Here is a 22205-nt window from a genome sequence, read left to right on the forward strand (position 1 = left end):
GGAGTTTTGGGGAGGGTGCAAGGAAGGCCTGCCTGAATTGCAAAAGTACAGCTTTAGAAGAAAACCGTCTTCCGGCAGCTGAGGAGCTGTTGAAAAAGTCGCGGGCTGTATTTCTATCTGAGTATGATTTTTTTAAAAAAAAAAAATAAGCTTATTATTGGCAAGCAAAGCGTTTTGCTCCTCCGTTGGCCCCGAGACTTGGCGGAATGCAAACAATCCCGCCGGCCAGCAAAACAGTTTAGTGGAAAGAGAATATTTTTACTGTGGTTCTTTTTGTTCTTTTTTTTTTGGTTCTTTATAGAGGGAGGGGTGCAAGAGAGAGAGAAAGAGAGAGAGAGACCCCTTTGCTTGCGCTTCTCTGCTGTTAATCAGATTCTAATTGCATTCAGCACGATGCCAGAGGTGCCCGCAGCCAATAAGGAGGTGATGGCAGGCAGCTGACAGAAGCTGTCAAAATAGCCCTCGAAAAAGGGGGGTCCCAGGGAGGGGGGGCGACTTGATGATAATGTGAAAATGAGATACAAAACTAGGGGGTAGAGAAGGAGGTGTGCAAATGGAAACAGACACACACACACACACACACACACACACAGACAGACAGACAGACAGACACACATACTTTTCCTCTGGCTATGGGCAATATTTACTTAGAATTTACCATGCACACTTTTAACATTGCAGCCCTTTTAAAAAAAAAAAAAAGAAAGAGTCGCTGGTGGAGGAAGATTCTGAGGGGGGGGGGTAATATTCCCATTTCGCTGATAGGGAACTGAGGCCCAAAGTGGATCAGCGGAAGGGGGAGAGAGGCAGAAGCAGCAGAAACGGCTGGCGTTTTAATGAAGTTCAAAGGAGAGGCAGTCTGGTCTAGTTGGGAAGGCTCCAGGTTAGAACCGGGAGATGGTAAGTTCTAGTTCTGCATTAAGGCATGATAGCTGGCTGGGCCCATCACCAGGAGACGGTGTGTTCTAGGTCCACCTTAAGCATGATAAGCCAGCTGGGTGACTTTGGACCAGTCGCTAGAAAGCAGTGAGTTCGGGTTCTGTCTTAAGTCTGGGTGACTTTGGGTCCATCACCAGGAGACAAAGAGTTCTAGTTCTGTCTTAAGCTGGGTTACTTTGGGTCCCTCATCAGGAGATGGTGAGTTCTAGGTCCACTGTAAGCATGATAGCTAGCTGGGTGACTTTGGACCAATTGCTAGAAGACAGTGAGTTCTAGGTCTGCCTTTAGACTGGGTGACTTTGGGCCCATCACCAGAAGGTGGTGAGTTCTATTTCCACCTTGGGCATGAAAGCCAACTGGGTGACTTTGGGCCAATCACTCTCTCTCAGCCCAATCCACCTAACAGGGTTGTTGTTGTGGGGAAAATAGGAAGGCATATTAGCAATGCTTGTCCCCCTGAGTTAATTGTAAGAGTAACAAAAGCGGGATAAAATATATATATATATAAAAGAGAGAAAACCCTCCAGAGGCACTTTCCCAGCTGGGGGTGCTTAAGTTGGGAAGTGCATTTCTAATGCCAAAGTCGAAATGACTTTTCTATAACTTAGGGCCAGGGTCTCCAAACCAGGGGTCTTCGAACGTGGACAGCTTTTAAGACTTGTGGACCTCAACTCCCAGAATTCCTCCTCCAGTCATGTTAGCTCAGGAATTCTGGGAGTTAAAGCCCAACAAGTCTTAAACTTGCCAAGTTTGAAGACCCTTGATCTATTCTATTCTATTCTATTCTATTCTATTCTATTCTATTCTATTCTATTCTCTCTTCTACCTTTTTATCTATTCTATATATCTATCTATTCTATTCTATCTATTCTATCTATCTATTCTATCTATCTATCTTTCTCTCTATCCTACCTCTCTTTCTCTTATCTATTTCAGGGGTCTTCAAAATTGACAGCGTTTAAGACTTGTAGACTTCAACTCCCAGAATTCCTCCTCCAGTCATGTTAGCTCAGGAATTCTGGGAGTTGAAGTCCACAAGTCTTAAACTTGCCAAGTTTGAAGACCCTTGATCTGCTGTCTGTCTATCTGCCTGCCTATTCTATTCTATTCTATTCTATTCTATTCTATTCTATTCTATTCTATTCTATTCTATTCTTATTCTTATTCTTATTCCATTCCATTCCATTCCATTCTCTCTCTTCTACCTCTTTATCTATTCTATCTATCTATCTATTCTATCTGTCTCTCTTTCTCTCTATCCTACCTCTCTTTCTCTATCTATCTATTCCAGGGGTCTTCAAACTTGACAGCGTTTAAGACTTGGGGACTTCAGCTCCCAGAATTCCTCCTCCAGTCCGTTAGCTCAGGAATTCTGGGAGTTGAAGTCCACCAGTCTTAAACTTGCCAAGTCTGAAGAGCCTTGCTCTACACCTTGGCAACTTGAAGACCTGTGGATTTCGGCTCCCAGAATTCCCAAGCCAGCGTGTTGAAGTCCCTAGGTTGTTAAAGGGCCATTCCCATTCTGGCTCTTTCACGGATGAGATCCATCTTAAATTCGGGAGACACCCTCCCACCCCTCAACGCACAAAAATCTCTAACCCTCCGTTAAGCAACAGGACTGCTGTGTTCATTGGACCTGCTCCATGCTCGAGAAAGCCCAAGATGGTTTAATGAGATCAAAAGCCGCAGAAGGGAAAACACTCCTGCATTCGAATATTAAACCGCGAGCAGCCTCACAGCAGGCAATTTTTATTTTATTCTTTTGGTTATTTCTACTTCTCCTACTCAGCTCCCAACTGGACGTTTTAATCTGTTCAAGTATCTACCAATTTCTAGCCAAGAGCTTCTATTAGGTTTAAGTCAGCCCCGCTGGCTCACCTCCCTCCCTTGCGAAGCTCAGGAGCGCCCCCTGCAGACCCTGCAGGAGAAAACGCTGGCATCCCAACCAATTTTTTTCCCCCATGGTTATTAAGTAGATCCTAAGGTTTAATAGGATGCAGAGGCGGTTATTCAGCCGGTTTGGACTGGTTCTGGAGAACCAGTAGCGGAAATTTTGAGTAGTTCAGAAGAACCAGCAAATCCCACCTCTGACTGGCCCTGCCAACCCCATCTCTTCTCTGCCTCCCATTGAATCCCAGCTGATCGCTTGGTTGCCCTGCCCAGGAAAATGGAGCTGGAAAGCAGGTTAGTGGGGTGGGGAGGGAATGGGGATTTTGCAATAACCTTCCTCCTGGAGTGGAGTGGGAATGGAGATTTTGCAGTATCCTTCCCCTGCTACGTCCACCAAGCCATGCCTGTCAAGCCACACCGCACCCACCAAGCCATGCCCACAGAACCGGCAGTAAAAAAAATTTGAATTCCACCACTGATAGGATCTATGTAACTTGATGCTCTAAAGCAGTGTTTTGTTTTGTTTTAAATTTTGGCAAACTTTTAAGATGGGTGGACTTCCAATGGCCAGAATTCTAGCCGTTGATATGCACCCAACTTAATTAACATATTTGTAGTTAAACTCGGGGATCCTTGGTGCAAGTCTCGGAGCTTGGGTGGTTTTCTTGCAGACGATTTGGTACCCAAGTAGGAAACTTCATCAGGGCTAGAAGGAAATGGGGTTTGGAGGGAGGAGGAGGAGGAGGAGGAGGAGGAGGAGGAGGAGGAGGAGGAGGAGGAGGAGGGAGGAGGAGGAGGAGGAGGAGGAGGAGGAGGAGGAGGAGGAGGAGGAGGAGGAGGAGGAGGAGGAATATGGGGCCCTGGGTTTCCTTGCAGACATTTCATTAACTGACTAGGTAACATCATCAGTGGAAGGAAGGGTGGGTTTACTCCTGAAAAACATTGCAAGCAAACAACCAGAGGGAGGAAGGAAGGAAGGAAGGAAGGAAAGAGGAGAGGGAGCACCAAGGACTCCACAGACTAACACAAGAAAATATTTATAGCTGAGGATTGAACTGTGGAGTTCACAGTATTCTCTGAGCTTGGTGGGTTTTCTGCAGACATTTCATTACCCAACTAGGTAACATCTTCAGCATTAGCCAGGATGATGTTAGCCAGTTGGGTAATAAATAACCAAGCTCAGAGCGCACCAGAGATCTCACAGCATCCAATTTCTCTGGATATGAAGGGCAGCCTTCTTCCTTACCTGAAAAGTTCCCGGATCTCTTTCACCGTGGCCTGGAAGGGGATATTCCGCACCAAAATCTTGGAATTCACTTGCTTCTTGCTGACTTGCTTCTTACGGGCGGTCGCCCCTGTGGACCTGGGGATCCAAAAGAGACGGGCATCAGTGCCGTGTGCAACGCTCTCTTGGGTCAAGCATGAGGTTTGAAGCCAGGTCCATTGGCATTTTAGCTTAAGGGGACCTCCGAGGTCTATTGAGGGTTGCAAAAGAAGCCAAACCATCCATCCATCTAACTGATCTGACCCAGCTCCCCAAACACGGCAAAACATCAAAAGATTCCTTTATTAGGAGCGCCGGCAGCCGCAGCAAAAAAAAAATTATCTCGCAGGCTAAGAAGTCCGTCTGGCTGGGAGATGAATAGTTGTCTGCCACTTCTATTCATCTCCGCCCCCTGCCTTTTACCCCCAGAGCTAGGGTGGGACTTTGCTAGCAGCGGTGGCTCTTCCGTCCCAAGGGCCGGCCCATAGATTTCCACTGCTCTCCTCTCCTCTCTGCCTTCTGTGCATCCACACCTCAGGCATTGATCCCAGCTGTTCCTCCTCTTCCTCATCAGCCACCTCCAGATCTGGGGGCTGTTGACTCTTCATCGGAGGGCTGACCGACTGTCCAGGCTCCGCCTCTCTCTCTCTCTCTCTGCCAACTCCATTCCCTCTTCCCCCTCGGAGCTCCCAGTTGCCTGGAAGCTAATCCTGACTCCCATGCCTCCTCCCGTTCTGATTTGTTTGATGGCGGGGCCAGCGGCCGACAGGCCACAACACTAACACAGGACTAACACCAGGGACCAATCGCCATCATAGTCTGGGGAATGGTCAGATAAGAGGCAGCCCAGCCTGCAAATGGATAGAAGAGACCCTCCCTAGTTTCTTGGACTCTAAAGGGGAGGGAGGAAAATTCTACTTGCAAGATTCACATACTCACAGGTGCTTTACAGCCCAAGAAACTAGGGAGGATCCCTTCTGAGCCCTTTCCCTTACCCCACTCTCTAGCTAAGGGCTAAGCTGTCCTTTATCGGATTGTTCTCTCGGCAGCATCTCTCCACCCAGTCTCCCAAGGTCTTCCCCACTTCCCAGCAAGCTATCTTGAGAGCAGAATGCCCACTTTCACGCCTGACAAAGTCTTGGTAGAACTTGTTATCCAACTCAAGATGCCAGGGTCACGTTTTACCCGCTGCAGAAAATGCTTGGAAGTGAGTTTCTCCAGACAGGAGAAGGACCACAAGTGACTTCCCTTCTCAAACTTACTTGATGGCTCTTTCGGAGATTTTCACTTCCAGCTGATGGCCGTCCACGGAGCAACCCTGAAAGAAAGCAGATTGGGCTGATGCAATGGGGACGGCTGGAACGCTTTCCTTCCAGAGTAAAACGTTGCAACCCAATGAACCAACCCGAGAAGCGGATCTCCGGATACCTCGATTGAAAGCGGGGCTAATTCATTAGGGAGCAGGATTTCAGGCCAACCTTTTCAAGATAGGTTGCTAACAAAAAGGTCCGTTGTATGACTCATCAACTAGAACCAATGTGGGAGCGTGTTGGGCCCAACAAATCAATCTCCCTCCGCTGGGAGGTCTCTCCATTCATTGGTGGCCGACGAGTCTTAAATCCATCACGGTTGGAGGACACCGAGTTCAGGAAGGCTGGTCTTTGCCAGCTCAGAATGAAAGGAGAGCGAAGAAGGCAGAGAGATGGGGATCGTAAATCAATGTTTACTGCGCTAAATAATATTCCAAGGTGGAAGAGGTCATCCACGAACTCTATTTCAGTCCATTATTCAGGGTCCATCGTGGAGAAACCTTGGAAGGCACAGAGAGCCAAAGTGAACCAAGAATGTGAACTAGGTATATGCCTAAGCAGAGCAAGGGGGCAGGGGCGTGATGGCTCAGTGGTTAAAGACACTGAGCTTGTCAGCTGCAGACCTGACAGACTGGGTTGGAAACCAAAGCACTGATTGACAGGAGGAGCTCCCGTTCTTTGTTCCACCTCCTGCCCACCTAGCAGTTCGAAAGCATGCAAATGCGACTAGATAAATAGGTACCACTTCGGTGGGAAGGTCACAGCGTTCCGTGCACCTCAACGTACAGTTATGTTGACCAGCTCGGGTTCAAGACCCGAGCACTGATTGACAGGAGGAGCTCTCATTCCTGGCTCCAGCTCCTGACACCCTAGCAGTTTGAAGGCATGCAAATGTGACTAGATAAATAGGTACCACTTCAGTGGGAAGGTAAAAGTGTTCCGTGCACCTCAACGTATAGTTATGCTGACCAGCTTGGATTCGAGACCCGAGCACTGATTGACAGGAGGAGCTCCCGTTCCTGGCTCCAGCTCCTGCCAGCCTAGCAGTTCGAAATCACGCAAATGCGACTAGATAAATAGGTACCACTTCAGTTGAAAGATCAGCGTTCCGTGAGCCTCAACATATAATTATGTTGACCACATGACTATGGGCCATTCCCATAGATCGCTAGGCACTGTTACCTGTAATTGCTTGACTGCTTTCTGAGCGTATTCCGGCTTCTTGTACTCCACAAATCCAAACCCCATGGAGAGCAGGTTGCCTAAAAAGAACACCAGAGGATGATCAGAAGTTGATTAATGCTAAAATAATTCCCCGTTCCTTCTCTAGCTCGGGGACCTTCAGCCTTGAAAGTCGCCAAGTGCTTCAATTTTGATCCTTCAACCGCGAGGAAGTTACGATGGTCGTAAGCGCAAAAATCGGTTGTAAATCACCTTTTTCAGGTAACTTTGAACAGTCACTAAATAAATGGTTGTAAGTCGAGGACTAATCAACTGTGGATTATGGGAATTAAAGTCAAACCCCCCTGTGGTACAAAAGAACTCCCAAGGGCAAAAATCAGAAAAATGCATACCAGTTTTATCTTTCTTCTTCGAGACGGTGCAACTCCGTACAACACCAGCTTTGGAAAAAACCTGGAAAAGAAGAAAAGAAGAGCATACTTTTAAGTTTTATTCTCGCAAACTCGCAGCCTGAGTTTGTGCTCCGTGCTAAGCAAGGAAGGTGGAATATGGATCGCCATGAAGCACGAAGCAGATTCCGTAATGTGGATTACTTGACTGCCTCAAGGGGAGTTTCCCAAATTTAATTCAAGAGGAAGGGTGATGATGCTTCTAAGATTATGGTGAAACACACGGAAGGGAGGGAGGGAGGGAGGGAGGAAGGAAAATAGAGATGGAGGAAAGAAGGAAGGAAGGAAAATAGAGATGGAGATAGAGATGGAGGGAGGGAGGGAAGGAGGAAAATAGAGATGGAGGAAGGAAGGAAGGAAAATAGAGATGGAGATAGAGATGGAGGAAGGGAGGAAAATAGAGATGGAGATGGAGGAAGGAAAGGAAGGAAGGAAAATAGAGATGGAGATAGAGATGGAGGGAGGGAGGGAAGGAGGAAAATAGAGATGGAGGAAAGAAGGAAGGAAGGAAAATAGAGGGAGATGGAAATGGAGGGAGGAAAAGGAAGATAGAGATGGAGGAAGGAAGGAAGGAAGGAAGGAAGGAAGGAAGGAAGGAAGGAAGGAAGGAAGCAAGCAAGCAAGGAAGGAAGCAAGGAAGGAAGGAAGGAAGGAAGGAAGGAAGGAAGGAAGGAAGGAAGGAAAATAAGAGATGGAGATAGAGATGAAGGAAGGAAAATAGAGGGAGATAGAAATGGAGGGAGGGAGGAAAATAGAGATGGAGGAAGGAAGGAAGGAAAATAAGAGATGGAGATAGAGATGGAGGAAAATAGAGATGGAGATAGGAAGGTAAGAAGGAAGGAAAATGGAGGAGGTGGAGCTGGTGGGTGGGTGGGTGGGTGGAAGGAGGAAGGAAGGAAGGAAGGAAGGAAGGAAGGAAGGAAGGAAGGAAGGAAGGAAGGAAGGAAGGAAGGAAGGAAGGAAGGAGTAGGGAAGGGAAGGCCCCCAAATAATTTGATAGAAATCAGAACGTGTGACTTTGTCTGCCTCACTGGGCAAACCAGATAGGAATCAAAACCAGAGGAGCTAATTCCACTTTATTGTCAAGCTACACTGACAGAATCTTCCAAGTCTGAAAGTACAATTCTCCCCCTACCACTTTTACCATTTGAGAAACTAGGGAGGGTTTCTCCCGCTACCAGCTGTGGGCCATGCCCTCTCTTATCTGACCGTTCTCTCGGCAGCCTCTCTTCACTCCGTCTCCCAAAGTCTTTCCCGCAGGCCATTACATAGCCATGAAATCCCTGAAAATCACCTCTTTTAGTGTATCTTCTGTAGTGCTGAAGTTGAGGTTTTTTATGAAAATGGTACAGCCTGGAAGACTTTCTTCTTCTTCCTCCTCCTCCTCCTTCATTTCCTTCAGAGCATCACTTTTTCCAAAAATCCCTGCAAGAGAAGGAAATATGAGTGAATCTAAGGAAGGTGTCCTCAAACTTTTTAAACAGGGGGCCAATTCACGGTCCTGTAGACTGTTGGGGGCGGACCGGCTGGGTGGGCATGGCTAGGTGGTCATGTGACTGGGTAGGTGTGGTCAATTTAGCAGTCCATTAAATAATACACACAAATTAAACTTTAATTTGTTACGCTCCTGGGGGGTGGAAAGTAGGTTAGTGAAGGGATGTGGTTGACTTGGGGTGTGTGTAAGGGACTTCTGTTTTGTGTGTGTGTGTGTGTGTGTGTGTGTGTGTCTTTCTCTCCCTCCCTCCCCCCACTCTCTCTGGAGGCCAGAAAATGGGCCCATTTTTGGCCAATTGAGGCCTCCACACATCCCGTTTTTGGCCTCCTCAGCCTCAAGAAGGTGGGTGGAAGACGGCGGATAGGTGGGGCGATGTGGGCAGGGCAGCTTCATGGTCCCACATGGGCCATGGGATTAATGGCTTCAGCGGGCTGTGTCTGTAGTTTGAGGATCCCTGATCTCCCTTGTAAAGATACATTAAAAGAATCTTTTAAGTCTGAAATTATCTTGTATCTTGCTTGTATCTTTACAATTTATATTGTTTTGTTCTCTGGTATGATTTAATTGCTTATCAGTAACCTGTGACTATCACCAAATGTTGTACGTTATGATTCTTGATGAATGTATTTTATTTTTTTCTTTATGTACACTGAGAGCAAACGTACCAAAGACAAATTCCTTGTGTGTCCAATCACACTTGGCCAATAAAGAATTCTATTCTATAATATGGAAGCAATTCTACTCAACTGCCACAAACCCCCAAACATACCTTTCTGGGTTTGTTCCTCACTTTCCTTTTGCTCTTCAACCTCCGACATTTTTGTCCCGGGACCAGAAAACACCCCCATGGGTGCCCATTCGAGGTAGAGAGGGATATGCTGGAACTGATCAAGGAAGAAGAAAATCAGTGCAAAGAAGTTAAAATGAGGAAGGGGAAAAAAATATTAATACAAATCAGTGCAAGGATTAAAAAAAAACACCAAGGTTTGTTTAAGGCAGGAAGCCAATTAATACTGAATAGTAGGTAGGAGGCTGTGGAATTCTGGGAGTTGAAGTCCACACGTCTTCAAGCTGCCATGGTTGAGAAACACTCGGATAAGAATAGAATAGAATTAGAATTAGAATAGGAATAGGTAATATGGAATGGAATAAGAATAGAATAGGAAAGAATAGAATGGAATGGAATGGAAGAATGGAATGGAAGTGGAGTGGAGTGGAGTGGAGTAGAATAAGAATAAGAATAGAATAGGAAATATGGAATAGAATGGAATGGAATAGAATAAGAATAGAATGGGAAATAATGGAATAGAATTAGAATAAGAATAGAAAATATGGAATAGAATAAGAATAGAATAGGAAAGAATAAAATAGAATAGAACAGAAAATATGGGATGGGAATGAAAGAGTTGGGAAGAGTTGGGTTGGGTTGGGATGGGATGAGATGGGATAGGATAGAATAGAATAGAATAGAATAGAATAGAATCTGGAAGGGATCTTGAAGGTCTTCTAGTCCAGCCCCTCCGCTCAAGCAGGAGAATCCATACTATGTCAAACAAGTGACTGTCCAGTCTCTTCTTAAAAGCCTCCAGTGATGGAGCACCCACAGCTTCTGGTGGCAAGCTGTTCTACCAGTTAATTGTCCTCACTGTTAGGAAGTTTCTCCTTAATTCCAGGTAGTGTCTCTCCTTGGTTAGTTTCCATCCTTTGCTTCTAGTCCTGCCTTCAGGTGCTTTGGAGAATAGCTTGACTCCCTCTTCTTTGGGGCAGCCCCTCAAATACTGGAAGACTGCTATCATGTCCGGGGTAGGCTATCCACGCACCCACCAGAATAGCGGAGACCCAATCAACAGGCCTGCCTGCCACCACTGGAGGCCTGCCTACCTTGGAGTAGGCCAATTTGGTGAATGCCTTTTTGGCTTCAGTGGGTTCCAGGAACTCCACGATGGCTGTCACTCCTCCTTCGGGGAGCAGCACCCGGCCGAGGCTACCAAAAGGCCCAAAGACCTCCTCCAGCTGCTTCGCCTTCGTGCCAGCAGGCAGGTTCTTCACCAAAATCACCGCCTTGCTCCGTTCTCCAGCCGCCTGGAAGAAAGGAATGAGAGGCTGCATTGCAACGCTAACCGTTTATTTGAGAGCCGAGCCCTACGATCGCCCTGAAAGGGTTTTACAGCCCAAGGGCGGAAAAAGTTTGCTGATTTGACCATGTCTCCGTTGGGAACTCTTCCCTGCACACAGAAAGTGAGAAAATGAGAGAACCTCCCTCCCTCCCCCTCCCCTTTCTTCCTCCCTCCCCCCTTCTTTCTTTCTTCCTCCCTCCCCCCCCCTTTCTTTCTTTCTTCCTTCCTTTTTCCTTCCTTTCTTCCATGAGAAGCTCACTGCAGAAAAAGAAAGAAACCAGAGAAAAAGAAAAAAGGTGAAAGAAAACAAGATGGCAAAAAGAAAAAAATAGAAAGGAAAAAAAATAGAAAGTCCCTTTCGATATTCTTCACAGCAGATACAGGCACATATGCATTTTATATATTTTAACCTCTCTCTAAAGCTACAGTACATCCTATTTCTTTTCTCCCCCTAATCTATTCGTTCTAATCAACAAAACCATAAATCACAAATCCATTTATTTATTTATTTATTTTCACGTAGAGGCAAAAAGCGGAGCAGCTCGCTTTCAACAGCTAAGGAGCTTCGGAGACACAGGAATGTCCGAACAAAAAAGATGCTCAATCAAATTCTATTTTCTGACGGCTTCAACCGCTTTTTGTGACGTCGCAGATTTAGTGAGAAGGAACGGGGGGTTTCGAACGGCCGCTATGCCCTTACCTGGCTGAAGGAATCCAGGCTGACTCCATGGTCAAGCAGGAACCGGCGCACATTTTGAACCAGCTCCGTTTCGCCAAGGGCCACCCTCACAGCCACGCTGCCCTTGCCCTCCTGCCAAGAGAAAAAGGAAGTAAGAGGCATCCAGTGTTGGTCAACACACTATAAAAAAAGAAGTTGAGACTCTAGAAAAGAGTGCAGAGAAGAGCAACCAAGATGATTAGGGGACTGGAGGCTAAAACATAAAAGTGGGCCTGGCTAGTCTAGTGGAGAGAAGGACCGGGGAGACAGGAGAGCAGTCTTCCAATATTTGAGGGGCTGCCACAGAGAGGAGGAGGGGGTCAAGCTATTTTCCAAAGCTCCTGAAGGCCAGACAAGGAATAATGGATGGAAACTGAACAAGGAGAGATTCAACCTGGAAATAATGAGAAACTTTCTGACAGGGAGAACAATAAACCCATGGAACAGAAGTAGTCTTCGGAAGTTGTGGGAGCTTCATCACTGGAAGCTTTCAAGAAGAGACTGGACTGCCATCTATCAGAAATGGTGTAGGGTCTCCTGCTTGGGTGGAGAGTTGGGCTAGATGACCTATAAGGTCCGTTCCAACTCTGTTAATCTGTTAAAAAGTTCTCAAGAGTCATGTGAACAACCAAGGACCTGTTAGATGGGGTGGAGGGATATGAGGAACAAAGCTATTATACATCATTCCAGCCAACAAGCCTATAAAGGGGAATATTTGTAGATCAGGGTTGAAATGAGGAGTCCTTGGTGCTCTATGAGTTTAGTTGGCAACTGACTCATATTTATGACGGCTGCAGTGTCCCAGGGTCACATGATTCACTTTTGCGAACTTCTGACGAAGTCCATGGGTCTTGTCATTGGGAAAACTTGTCCATGGGAAAACTTGTCATTTTCCAGGTAATTACATCCTAAAGTTGCCAAGTTTGAAAAATACTGAATTGGGGAAATGTTAGGCCTAAATTTTTGGCCGAAGATTCTACTCGAAGGGCAGAGCCTACACTTCAAAACAAACAAACCACGACAAAAAAAAAAAACAACAACTCTCACGTGATCCAGCACTTGACTCTTGGTAGCATTGTATTTGTGCGCGACAGCGTCGGCCACGGCATTCGTTCCCATGAAGAGGGTGTTCCAGTTGTGAGAGCTGGGGGTAGGACAAACATTGTGAGTTCCGCTGGAAGAATAACGAAAAGAGAGAGAGGAAGATAACTTGTGAAAGCACAAACCTCAGGCTGTTTGCTTTGTCTTTTGAGGCCTTTTGCTTCTTGTACGAAGATGACCCTGCAGAATCTGAGCTCTCCGCTTCTTCCTTCTTGATGGTGGAAGGCAACACGTGCAACATTCGGCCCTAAGAGACAAAATGAAAATTTGAACTACCGAACCTGGAAATGGAACAAGTGGAAGTGCCCAAAGTTATCCTGGATCCCTAAATCTTGGGAAATCTCTGCAACTGTCAGGCTCCAAAACCTAAGAAAGACACGCTGAGGTTCTTCTAAGCAGTTTTCTTTGTTGCTCCTTGCCTATAGACTGAATCTTGCCAAATCAAAGCACCATAACACATATCTTCTGGAAACTATGATGGAGGAGCTATCTTCACCCTCTGTCACCCACAAAAACTACTTGCACAGCAAAGGACTACGTGTAAGTTGAATCCAGTCCTCATCCCATTAAAAAAAGTATTATTATAATATAAGCATTTACACGAATCACTCATTGGAGCCCCAAAACAAGTTTTCAATATATATGGGAAACCCAAGAAAGAATCTTTAACTGCTCAGATCATCCTCTGACTAACTCCCCCTCCCTGGGGGCAACCCTCTAAGATCTGTGGCATAGAGACCATCCACCAATCAATTGGTACCTGGAAAACCTGTCCGTCCACTTCTGCGAAGGCCTTCACGGCATGCTCAGGAAACATGTAGGTGACAAACGCGAAGCCTTTGGGCCTCTTGGTTAGACTGTCAATAGGAAAGTGGATCTCGGAGAGCGGCCCTGTAGAATAACAGATTCATTTGGAAAAAGGCTGCGAGAGAAGATCTGCTTGGGAGGAAGGCAACATTAGAATATTGTAATAGTTTCGATAGAACAGTTGGTTGTTTCCTTGCTGTTGTTTCATTATCTAACTAGGTGACGTCATTAATGCTAGAAGGGAATGGGGTTGCAGGGAGGAGGAGGAGGAGGAGGAGGAGGAGGAGGAGGAGGAGGAGGAGGAGGAGGAGGAGGAAAAAGGATGACTGTGGGGTCCTTGATGTTCTCTGAGCTTGGTGGCTTTCTTGCAGACATTACATTACCCAAACTAGATAACATCATCGGTGCTAGTAAAGAGGGGGGTTTGCAGGGAGGAGGAGGAAGAGGAAGAGGAGGAGGAGGAACACTATGAAGTCCCTGGTTCTCTCTTAGCTTGGTTGTTTTTGTGAAGACATTTCATTACCCAACTAGATAACATCATTAATGCTAGAAAGGAATAAGGTTTGTGGAAAGGAGGAGGAGGAGGAGGAGGAGGAGGAGGAGGAGGAGGAGGAGGAGGAGGAGGAGGAGGAGGAGGAGGAGGAGGAGGACTATGGAGTCCTTGGTGCTCTCTGAGCTTGGTTGTTTTTGTGAAGACATTTCATTACCCAACTAGATAACATCGTCAGTGCTAGATGGGAGGGGGATTTGCCTTCATTTTATACACTAGGGCAGACCTCACTCTTTACTAGCACTGATGTCACTTGGCTTGGTAATAAAATCCTCAACCAAGGAGCACCATGGTCCAAAATGGTTAAGCTATGTTGAAATCTTATGAGGATCTTCCCTGTTTTCGAGGAACCAACCGTTTTGGAAAAGAGGCTCCAGGGCCCACAAAATAGCGCGACCATTTACCGTATTTGGAGAAGAGGGCCTCCATTTCTTCTTCCGTGCAGGTGTAAGGAAGGTTCCGCACGAAAAGCCTTCCGGATTCTGAAAGATCTTCTTCTTCCTCATCGTCTTTCTTGGTCCTCTGCCAGATCTGGCCAGATCCCTTCTCGGAGGGCTTCCCCTTAGCGCCCCTCTCTTCTGGAAACAGCTCAATGTACCGACCGCCTGCCAGGCGAAGTGCAGGACACAGGTAAGTCCTCGACTTAGGACAACTGAGCCCCCAAATTGCTGTTGAGAAGTGAGTTTCGCCCCATTTCATGACCTTCCTTCCCACCGTGGTTAAGTGAATCCCTGCAGCTGTTAAGTGAGTGACACCGTTGTTAAGGGAATCTGGCTTCCCCCATTGACTTGGCTTGTCCGAAGGTCATAAAAGGAGATCCCATGAGCCCCGGGACACTGCAGCCGTCATAAATACGAGTCAGTTGCCAAGTATCCGCATTTTTTTTGTATATGTTTTTTTTATTCATAAACAGTTTGAATACAGTGTATTCAAAATTACTAATTACTCTCTGAAGTCTGCGTCTGTCTTGTTGGTTTTGCGTGTTATGTTTTAAAACAGGGGCTTAAAACGACAACACCTCCACCGTCTTTGTACATGAAGAAAAATGGGGGGGAAAGTCACAATTTTTTCCCTAGTCAAAAAAAGCAAACCAATTAACAGGAGACTCACCCATGTATTCTCGATCCCTCTTTAGGGCTTTCTGTTGTTCTTCCTCAGTGTTAAAATCGGCAAATACGTAACCTATGGAATTTGAAAATTATTGATATTCTAATTATTTAGAGAACTTAAAGAGTGCTGGGAACAGAGAAAAGGAGGGAAACAGCACTCTATCCGTTCAAATTACAGTTTAGGGGGACAGTGTTATTGCAAGCATAAAATTGTTTTACTTTTTCATCCAGAGTCGTGTACACACACACACACACACACCCCTCTGTGGAAGACTGCATTATTTATGATAAAGGTTTTGGTCTTGAATTATGCACACATACACACACAGAGAGAGAGATACCCCTACACATTAGAGTAATAAAAATAGACAAGCAAATTTAACAGGAAGGAAGGAAGGAAGGAAGGAAGGAAGGAAGGAAGGAAGGAAGGAAGGAAGGAAGGAAGGAAGGAAGGAAGGAAGGAAGGAAGGAAGGAAGGGAAGGGAAGGGAAGGGAAGGAAAGGGAAGGAAAGGGAAGGAAAGGGAAGGAAAGGGGAAAGGAAAGGAAAGGGGAAAGGAAAGGAAAGGAAAGGAAAGGAAAGGAAAGGAAAGGAAAGGAAAGGAAAGGAAAGGAAAGGAAAGGAAAGGAAGGCAGGGAAGCATAAAACTGTAACCTACTTTAAGATGGGATTGTATAGGAAGCTATAGGAAGCTAATATTAAATGTGCAACAATGCTAAATAATAAAGCTGCTATTTTATTCAGAATCCCAGAATAAGTACAATGGGCAGGGGAATTCTGGGACTTGATGTCCATATATCTTAAAAGTTACCAAGTTTGAAAAACACCGTTCCAAAGGATTTTAAACAAAGACCACCACATGAATTGCAATGGTCCAGTGTTGGCGCACTCCCTTTAAGGATTCTACCTGTGGTAGATTTCCTGTTTTTGGATGTTCCACCATAGAATCCTCTCTTTTTTGGCTTTGCTGGAGGTTAATGAGCAAACAGGATAGACAATGCAGGGTGATAAGATATACCACCTGTGCAAAGCACTCTTAACAAACAAAAGGTAAGCAACAGTCTATTGAAGAGCATAAAAGACAAAATACCGAATATTACCTGTCTTGTTCCCGTGTGCGTTCCTTGCAATCCGGATTGCCAGCGGCCGAAGTGGCACAAAAAACTCTTTCACGTTTTGCTGCATCCATAAAAGCATGAAAAAGGTGATTAATTCTAGAGCCAATCTAGATCTCTGCTCATGATGCTGTGATCTTCAAGAAAGTCCTTCAATATTGTGCTTGGTTTGCACATGATGCAAAACTCTGGTTTAGAACATAGAATGATGGGGTTGGAAGGGATCTTGGAGGTCTTCTAGTCCAACACATTACACAAGCAGGAGACCCTCCAGACTATCCCCGACGAAGGGTTGTCCAATCTCTTCTAAGAAACCTCCAGTGATGGGAGCACCCACAACTTCTGAAGGCAAGTCGGTGTGATGACCCGTAGTCTCTCAAAATAACCCCAAACCCAAAACATATATTAAAGTCCGGTAAGGCCTTCAACTTAACTTCACTGTTTTATTAGGCACAGTTTAAAGTCACAAAAGTAAATAAGGAGGCAAAAAGAAAACCAAAACAAACCGCATTGACGAGAGTTCCGAAGCAAGCCAAGATAATTTAATCATACATTCCAGGAAGATAACTGAGGAGAGTCCATGGGAAGAACGCCAGAAAAGATAAACCTCTTTCAAAGTAAACACTAAACTTTGACTCCAGCAATTCTGACTACGCAGTTACAAACTTATATACATAGCTCCCAGCTGCAAGCCACGAGGAGGATCATGGGAATATCCTCCTGAGTAGACCTCGCTTTTCCCTGATCCTCTCCTCCCTGCGTGACCTAGGATGGATAGGGGATGGGCCTGGATCCTCCTCTGATTGCTCAGCCGGTCTCTGCCCTTCCCCAGCCTCCTCCACCACCTCTGGAGCCAGACTTTCACTCCCTGTTGGCTGTTCCTCCTCTTCCTCAGAGTCAATCTCCACCAGGGGCATGACAGACGGTTTCACTGAACGTCCTCCTGAGTCAGGACTTAATTTTCCTAAACATGGTTTGAATAAGCAGGTCACTGATTTCAGATATTAATTGTAGTTGGCTACACAACGTTGGCAATAAAGAAGGCACTTCAGGCCAGGTTCGTCCCAGTCAAACCTAAACTCAGCATGCATCTCTTTTAAACTCTCATTCCCAGGTGTGGCTAATGAAGGGAATCAGGGCCCTTTCCTCCCCCGTAAGCCATGCAATCCATGTTGCTCTCTTCTCCGTTCCTCCCTGCGTGCCCTAGGATAAAGAGGGGGTGGACCTAGGTCTTCCTCTGAATTCCCTCTCCCTTGTTCTACTTCTTCCCTGCTCTGCCCAGCCAGACTTTGCCCTTCCCCAATTTCCTCCACAGCCAATGGAGCCACACTCCCATTCCCTGTCAGCTGTTCGTCTTCCTCCTCGGATTCAGACTCCGACAGGGGCATGATATAATGATCTATTTGACACTGGATTCCTACTCGGATCTATTTTTGAAAGGCTGGCATGGAACAGCGATCCAGGTTTAATATCCTCCAAGAAGCATGAGTTTTTTTTCCCTTTGGCACACAGGACTTAGATGGGTTAGAAAAGTAGCTTACCTCCGTGACATTGAATGGGGCGCCCCGCATTTTCACGGTGAATGCCGTGGTGGGTTCACTGGCTGCGGCTGATCTGTTTTCCTAAGTAAGAAATACAAAAACATCTGTTTTATTTCTAACCGGAGCGTCTAAAGAGCCTCGGTGGCGCAGTGGTCAGAGTGCAGGACTGCAAACTACTTCTGCTGACTGCTGGCTGCCTGCAATTTGGCAGATCAAATCCCACCAAGCTCAAGGTTAACTCAGCCTTCCAAGGTGGGTAAAACAAGGACCCAGATTGTTTAGAGAGGGCTGTAAAGAACTGTGAAGCAGTATATAACTCTAAGTGCTATTCCTATTGCTTTCCCCTTCCTTCCTTCCTTCCTTTCCTTCCTTCCTTCCCTCCCTCCCTTCCTCCCTATGTAGTAGTTAGAAAATAGTATTGCAGGCTATCTATTTCATGTATTTATACTTATGTTTATTGTTATTTCTATTATGTTGTAAGCGTTTGACAAATCAAATAAATAAATAAAAATAAATAAGACAGTTTCCTCCATCAGGACGTACCTGTGATGTCATTTTGGTACCCTTAGTATCCTCAGTGAGATTCTGGACACTGATCTTTCCGGTCAGCTTGGTCTTGGTGCTAGAAACAGCCCTTGGCTTGAGGCTGGTCTTCTCTTCCACCTCTTCTTCCTCTCCTCCATCAGACGCCTCACTGTCCATCTCCTCGGCCTCGCTCTCCTCTGCCGATGAAGGCGAGGATTCGTCCCCCTTCACCACTTTGGATCGCAAATAATCCATGTCGGAGAGCTGTTGCTGGGTTGCTGCCTTGCTTGGAGAACTTTCTCCTTTCTCTGAGGAGGGAGAAGAACAGAACATCAGCTACCAACTGTTTGGGAGACTTAGCGGGTCACAAACTGACGTGGATGCAACTTTAAGGCGGAGAGGGAGAAGGGAAGTGAAATATAGATTTATATATTGCTCCACAGGGCTTTCCAGCCCTCTATAGAGTAGAGTTAGAGCTAGAGCTAGAATAGAATTCTTTATTGCCAAGTGTGATTGGACACACAAGGAATTTGTCTTGGTGCAAATGCTCTCAGTATACATAAAAGAAAAGATACATTCGTCAAGAATCATCAGGTACGACACTTAATAATAGTCATAGGGTTCAATAAGCAATCGAATCATACTAGGAAACAGTCAATATAAATATTGCAAATAGAATTAGCACATTTTCTCTGCTTTGAAAGCAACAATGAGAAGCCACTAACCAGAAAGATTTTCTCCACTCAGCCATCCCCCTCCTTGTTCCACCTTCTGTGTCTGTGTAAGAAAGCTCCATATGACCACAAGAATGATGTGCAACAGTCTCCAAACTTTGAAAAGACCACCAATGCTCTGGAAGTATGTCTAAGGATATTCTCAACCATCCAGGTCATTGGTTGTCCTGGTTGCTTTTCCAAAAACGCAACTGCACTTGGTTTTTTTTTTTTCCCTTGAAAACATTTCGCTTCTCCTGCAAGAAGCTTCTTCAGTTCTAACTGAAGCTTCTTGGGTGAGAAGCAAAACGTTTTCAAAGGAAAAACACCACGAAAGCCCTTGGAAAAGGACCTTTGGGGGACAATGCTCTGGAATTTATTGATAAAGCATCACCAAAACAGAATGGCTCCATTACTTCGAGCAACTTCCACATCCATCTCCTCGCTTGAATCCTCGTCGGAATCAAAGTTCAGATAATCTTCAACCACCTCAGCACGTTCCTCAACCTTCGTGTCATTGGACCAAGTTGCAACCTGGGACCGTTTCTGATGGGCGGCCAAGAAGTCTTGAAACGCTGCTTCTCCTTCCAGCTGGGCAAAGATTAAAAAGGATTGTGGTTAAAAGAAGTCATACTGTCAGTTTTGGAAGCCATGTTGACGTTCGATGCTCCCACGCTGCCACAATGGAGCCTGAGAAAGTGAGAAGGGGGAATTGTACATCTCTATCTTCCTTACAAATGATTCAGATTTACCTCTTTCAACTGTCCTGCTTTCTTTTTCTTCTTTGTTCCATCCTAGGAAACAAAAGGGAAAAAGTTTTAAAACATTACATACCCCATGTAAAAGGAAAGGTTAAAATGAATTTAAAAGTCAGTAGATTGAGGCAGAGAGAAGAAAGTACAATAGCTGAAAGTCTTTATCTAAAGGCAATTTGACATGCAATACAGATTGTGGGAAAAATAAACTCTTTTTCTTACTTGTTTCTTTTCTGCATGGTCTGAATTCTTTGTGGGTTTTTTAGAGGTTTCCTTTACCAGTTGGGGCTTACTTGAATGTTTGCTCCAGGCTTTAGGCTTTGATGGATCCCCAAAAGACTTACATTCTTCAACCTTGAAAAAAAGAGATATTAATAAGCTTATCGTCTATGGAAATTCTCAGTCATCCAGATCATGATTGTGGAAAGGTACTGTTCAAAAGACAATTGAACTTTCTCGGGGCTTTTGTTCCCCCTGAAAATATTTCACTTCTCATCCAAGAAGTTTCTTCAGTTCTAATTATTCTTCAGTTAAAAATGAAAAAGCTTTTTGGATAAGAAGCAAAATATTTTCAAAGAAGAACAATAAGCCCACCCAAACCTCACTCTTGTTTAATGAAAGTGAATTTATATGGAAGATCAAGATACTCTACGGTGTCTTCATTCAATCACTGTAGTTTCTGAAGAACAGACTAAGGATTTAACAATGTGCCTGCACCTTGGGAAGGGTTAGCAAAAACCTATTTTGCACTTAAACTCCCAGAAAACTTCCAACAGCCTGAAAATGTCCAGAATTGCTGGTTCCATTTCAAAGGACACCCCACCCCGCGCTTCAAGGTTAGAGGCTAAACAAATGTAAAGGCACAGATGCAACTCACCGTGACTCTGGATGTGTCTATGAAGCTTTTGTTGAAATGAGACTGGGCGGTTTTGGCGTCTTCTTCTGACTGAAAGCCAATAAACCCAAATTTGCGGAATTTGCCATCCTTGGTAAATTTCAAGCAGCAATCCGTCAGCGTCCCAAAGGCAGCAAAGAGGTTGCGAAAGCGTTCTTCCTTGATCTGTAGGAAAAGCAATCACGGTCAAGTCATCCAAGCAGAGCTAAGAAGGCTGGTGTGAATCGCCTTACAAGATCACATCCTGTCATCTTCTGGATGAAGCAGTTTGGTCAACTGGTCTTTGTTTTGGTTTGGTTCAATGGTGCCTTGAAGGAACTGGCTGGAGAGTTTCTGCAGTTTTCTTGACAAGGTTTTTCAGAAGTGGTTTATCATTGCCTCCATCCCAGGACTGACAGAGAAGGACTGGCCCAAAGTCACCCAACTGGCTTTGCCCCCAGGGTGGAACTAGAACTCACAGTCTCCCAGTTTCTAGTCTGGTGCTTTAACCATCAGACCTAACTGGCTCTCAACTGTTTTTGTATTATTCTCTTTTTTTGTTTTGATTTTTCTTCACGTTCAAATGTGTCTGATTCTTAGAGGCTGCCTGGACAAGTCCCTGCACATATCCTGGCAAGGTTGCATTGGTATGACATTGCTGCCTTCCTAGGGCTGAGAGAGAGGGACTGGCCCAAAGTCACCCAGCTTGCTTTCGTGTCCAAGGCAGGACTAGAATTCCCAGTCTCCTAGTGATTGGACCAAAGTCACCCAGCCTGCTTTCATGTCCAGATTGGACTAGAATTCCCAGTCTCCTAGTAATTGGACCAAAGGCATCCAGTTGGCTTTCACACCAAAGGCAGGACTAGAACTCCCAGTCTCCTACCAATTGATCCAAAGTCACCAAGTCAGCTTTCATACCTAAGGTGGGACTAGAACTCCCAGATTCCTAGCAACTGCTCAAAGTCACCCAGCTGTCTTTCACAACTAAGGCAGGACTAGAACTCCCAGTCTCCGTGTTTCTAGCCTGACACCTCAACTCCTGCACCCAGCTGACTATTCCCGTCCCTGGACCTGCAGCCATCCAAGCTACTGGTTCTCCAGCTGTAACAGGAAGCAAAGAAGAGAAGCCACGATTTCTACGTCCACCGCAGCCCCCTCGTCCCGCCTTCCTCACCCCGTTGGGCAGATTCTTCACAATCAGCCGCGACATGCTGGCGTCGGAGGCAGCCGCTTGAGGGGAAAGTCGAGCCCACTAAACACGCATCTGCCTGGGCGCCGCCATTTTGCCCACGCCGCGAGATCATGTGACCCCAGTCCCCCTCTGCGCCTGCGCATTCGGTGAAACGCCTCTGCGTAGCTGTTCAAGGCATCCGGGTGCTGTATCTCCAAAGAGGAAGAGAGAGATAAGAAGCTTTGTATAGATACTTCCGGTTCTTAATGCGGGGATTGAAAAAAAGTTTGAGGGGCCTTTATCTCTTCTCTCTCTCTCTCTCTCTCTCTCGATGCATAGGATTTCAACCGTTTTCTGCAGTTTAGAAAGATAAAAATTAGTGTTGCCACAAAGAATCAAGCTATTCTCCAAAGTACCCGAAGGCAGGACAAGAAGCAATGGGTAAAAACTAACCAAGGAGAGAAGCAACTTAGAACTAAGGGGAAATTTCCTGACAGAACAATTAATCCGTGGAACGAGTTGCCTCCAGAACTTGTAAATGCTCCAACACTGGAAGTTTAAGAAGAGGAATGTGTCCAATC

The 22205-nt window shown here is 45.6% G+C and overlaps 1 protein-coding gene across 6 annotated transcripts in view; it reads right to left on the reverse strand.

Moving 5' to 3' along the window:
- RBM19 (RNA binding motif protein 19) overlaps nt 1-21782 on the reverse strand; it is a 72205-nt gene extending 50423 nt beyond the window's left edge. For all 6 annotated transcript variants that reach the window (XM_087942772.1, XM_087942771.1, XM_087942768.1 and 3 more), the window contains exons 1-21: nt 21628-21782; nt 20457-20639; nt 19802-19933; nt 19577-19618; nt 19241-19415; nt 18130-18419; nt 17587-17667; nt 16031-16109; nt 14933-15004; nt 14227-14427; nt 13226-13356; nt 12591-12712; nt 12412-12508; nt 11347-11457; nt 10411-10611; nt 9299-9413; nt 8329-8459; nt 6978-7038; nt 6586-6665; nt 5356-5411; nt 4076-4192 (exon numbers count right to left, since the gene is read on the reverse strand). In XM_087942772.1, the coding sequence (XP_087798898.1) occupies nt 4076-4192; nt 5356-5411; nt 6586-6665; nt 6978-7038; nt 8329-8459; nt 9299-9413; nt 10411-10611; nt 11347-11457; nt 12412-12508; nt 12591-12712; nt 13226-13356; nt 14227-14427; nt 14933-15004; nt 16031-16109; nt 17587-17667; nt 18130-18419; nt 19241-19415; nt 19577-19618; nt 19802-19933; nt 20457-20639; nt 21628-21663 (2513 nt within the window). In that variant the 5' untranslated portion in view covers nt 21664-21782. The remainder of the gene's footprint in view (nt 1-4075; nt 4193-5355; nt 5412-6585; nt 6666-6977; nt 7039-8328; nt 8460-9298; nt 9414-10410; nt 10612-11346; nt 11458-12411; nt 12509-12590; nt 12713-13225; nt 13357-14226; nt 14428-14932; nt 15005-16030; nt 16110-17586; nt 17668-18129; nt 18420-19240; nt 19416-19576; nt 19619-19801; nt 19934-20456; nt 20640-21627) is intronic.
- Between the last annotated feature and the right edge of the window lie 423 nt (nt 21783-22205).

This window comes from Notechis scutatus, chromosome 13 (assembly GCF_049901735.1).
Source record: "Notechis scutatus isolate UNSWTSFEM ecotype Mainland chromosome 13, rNotScu1.2, whole genome shotgun sequence".
Lineage (NCBI taxonomy): Eukaryota > Metazoa > Chordata > Lepidosauria > Squamata > Elapidae > Notechis > Notechis scutatus.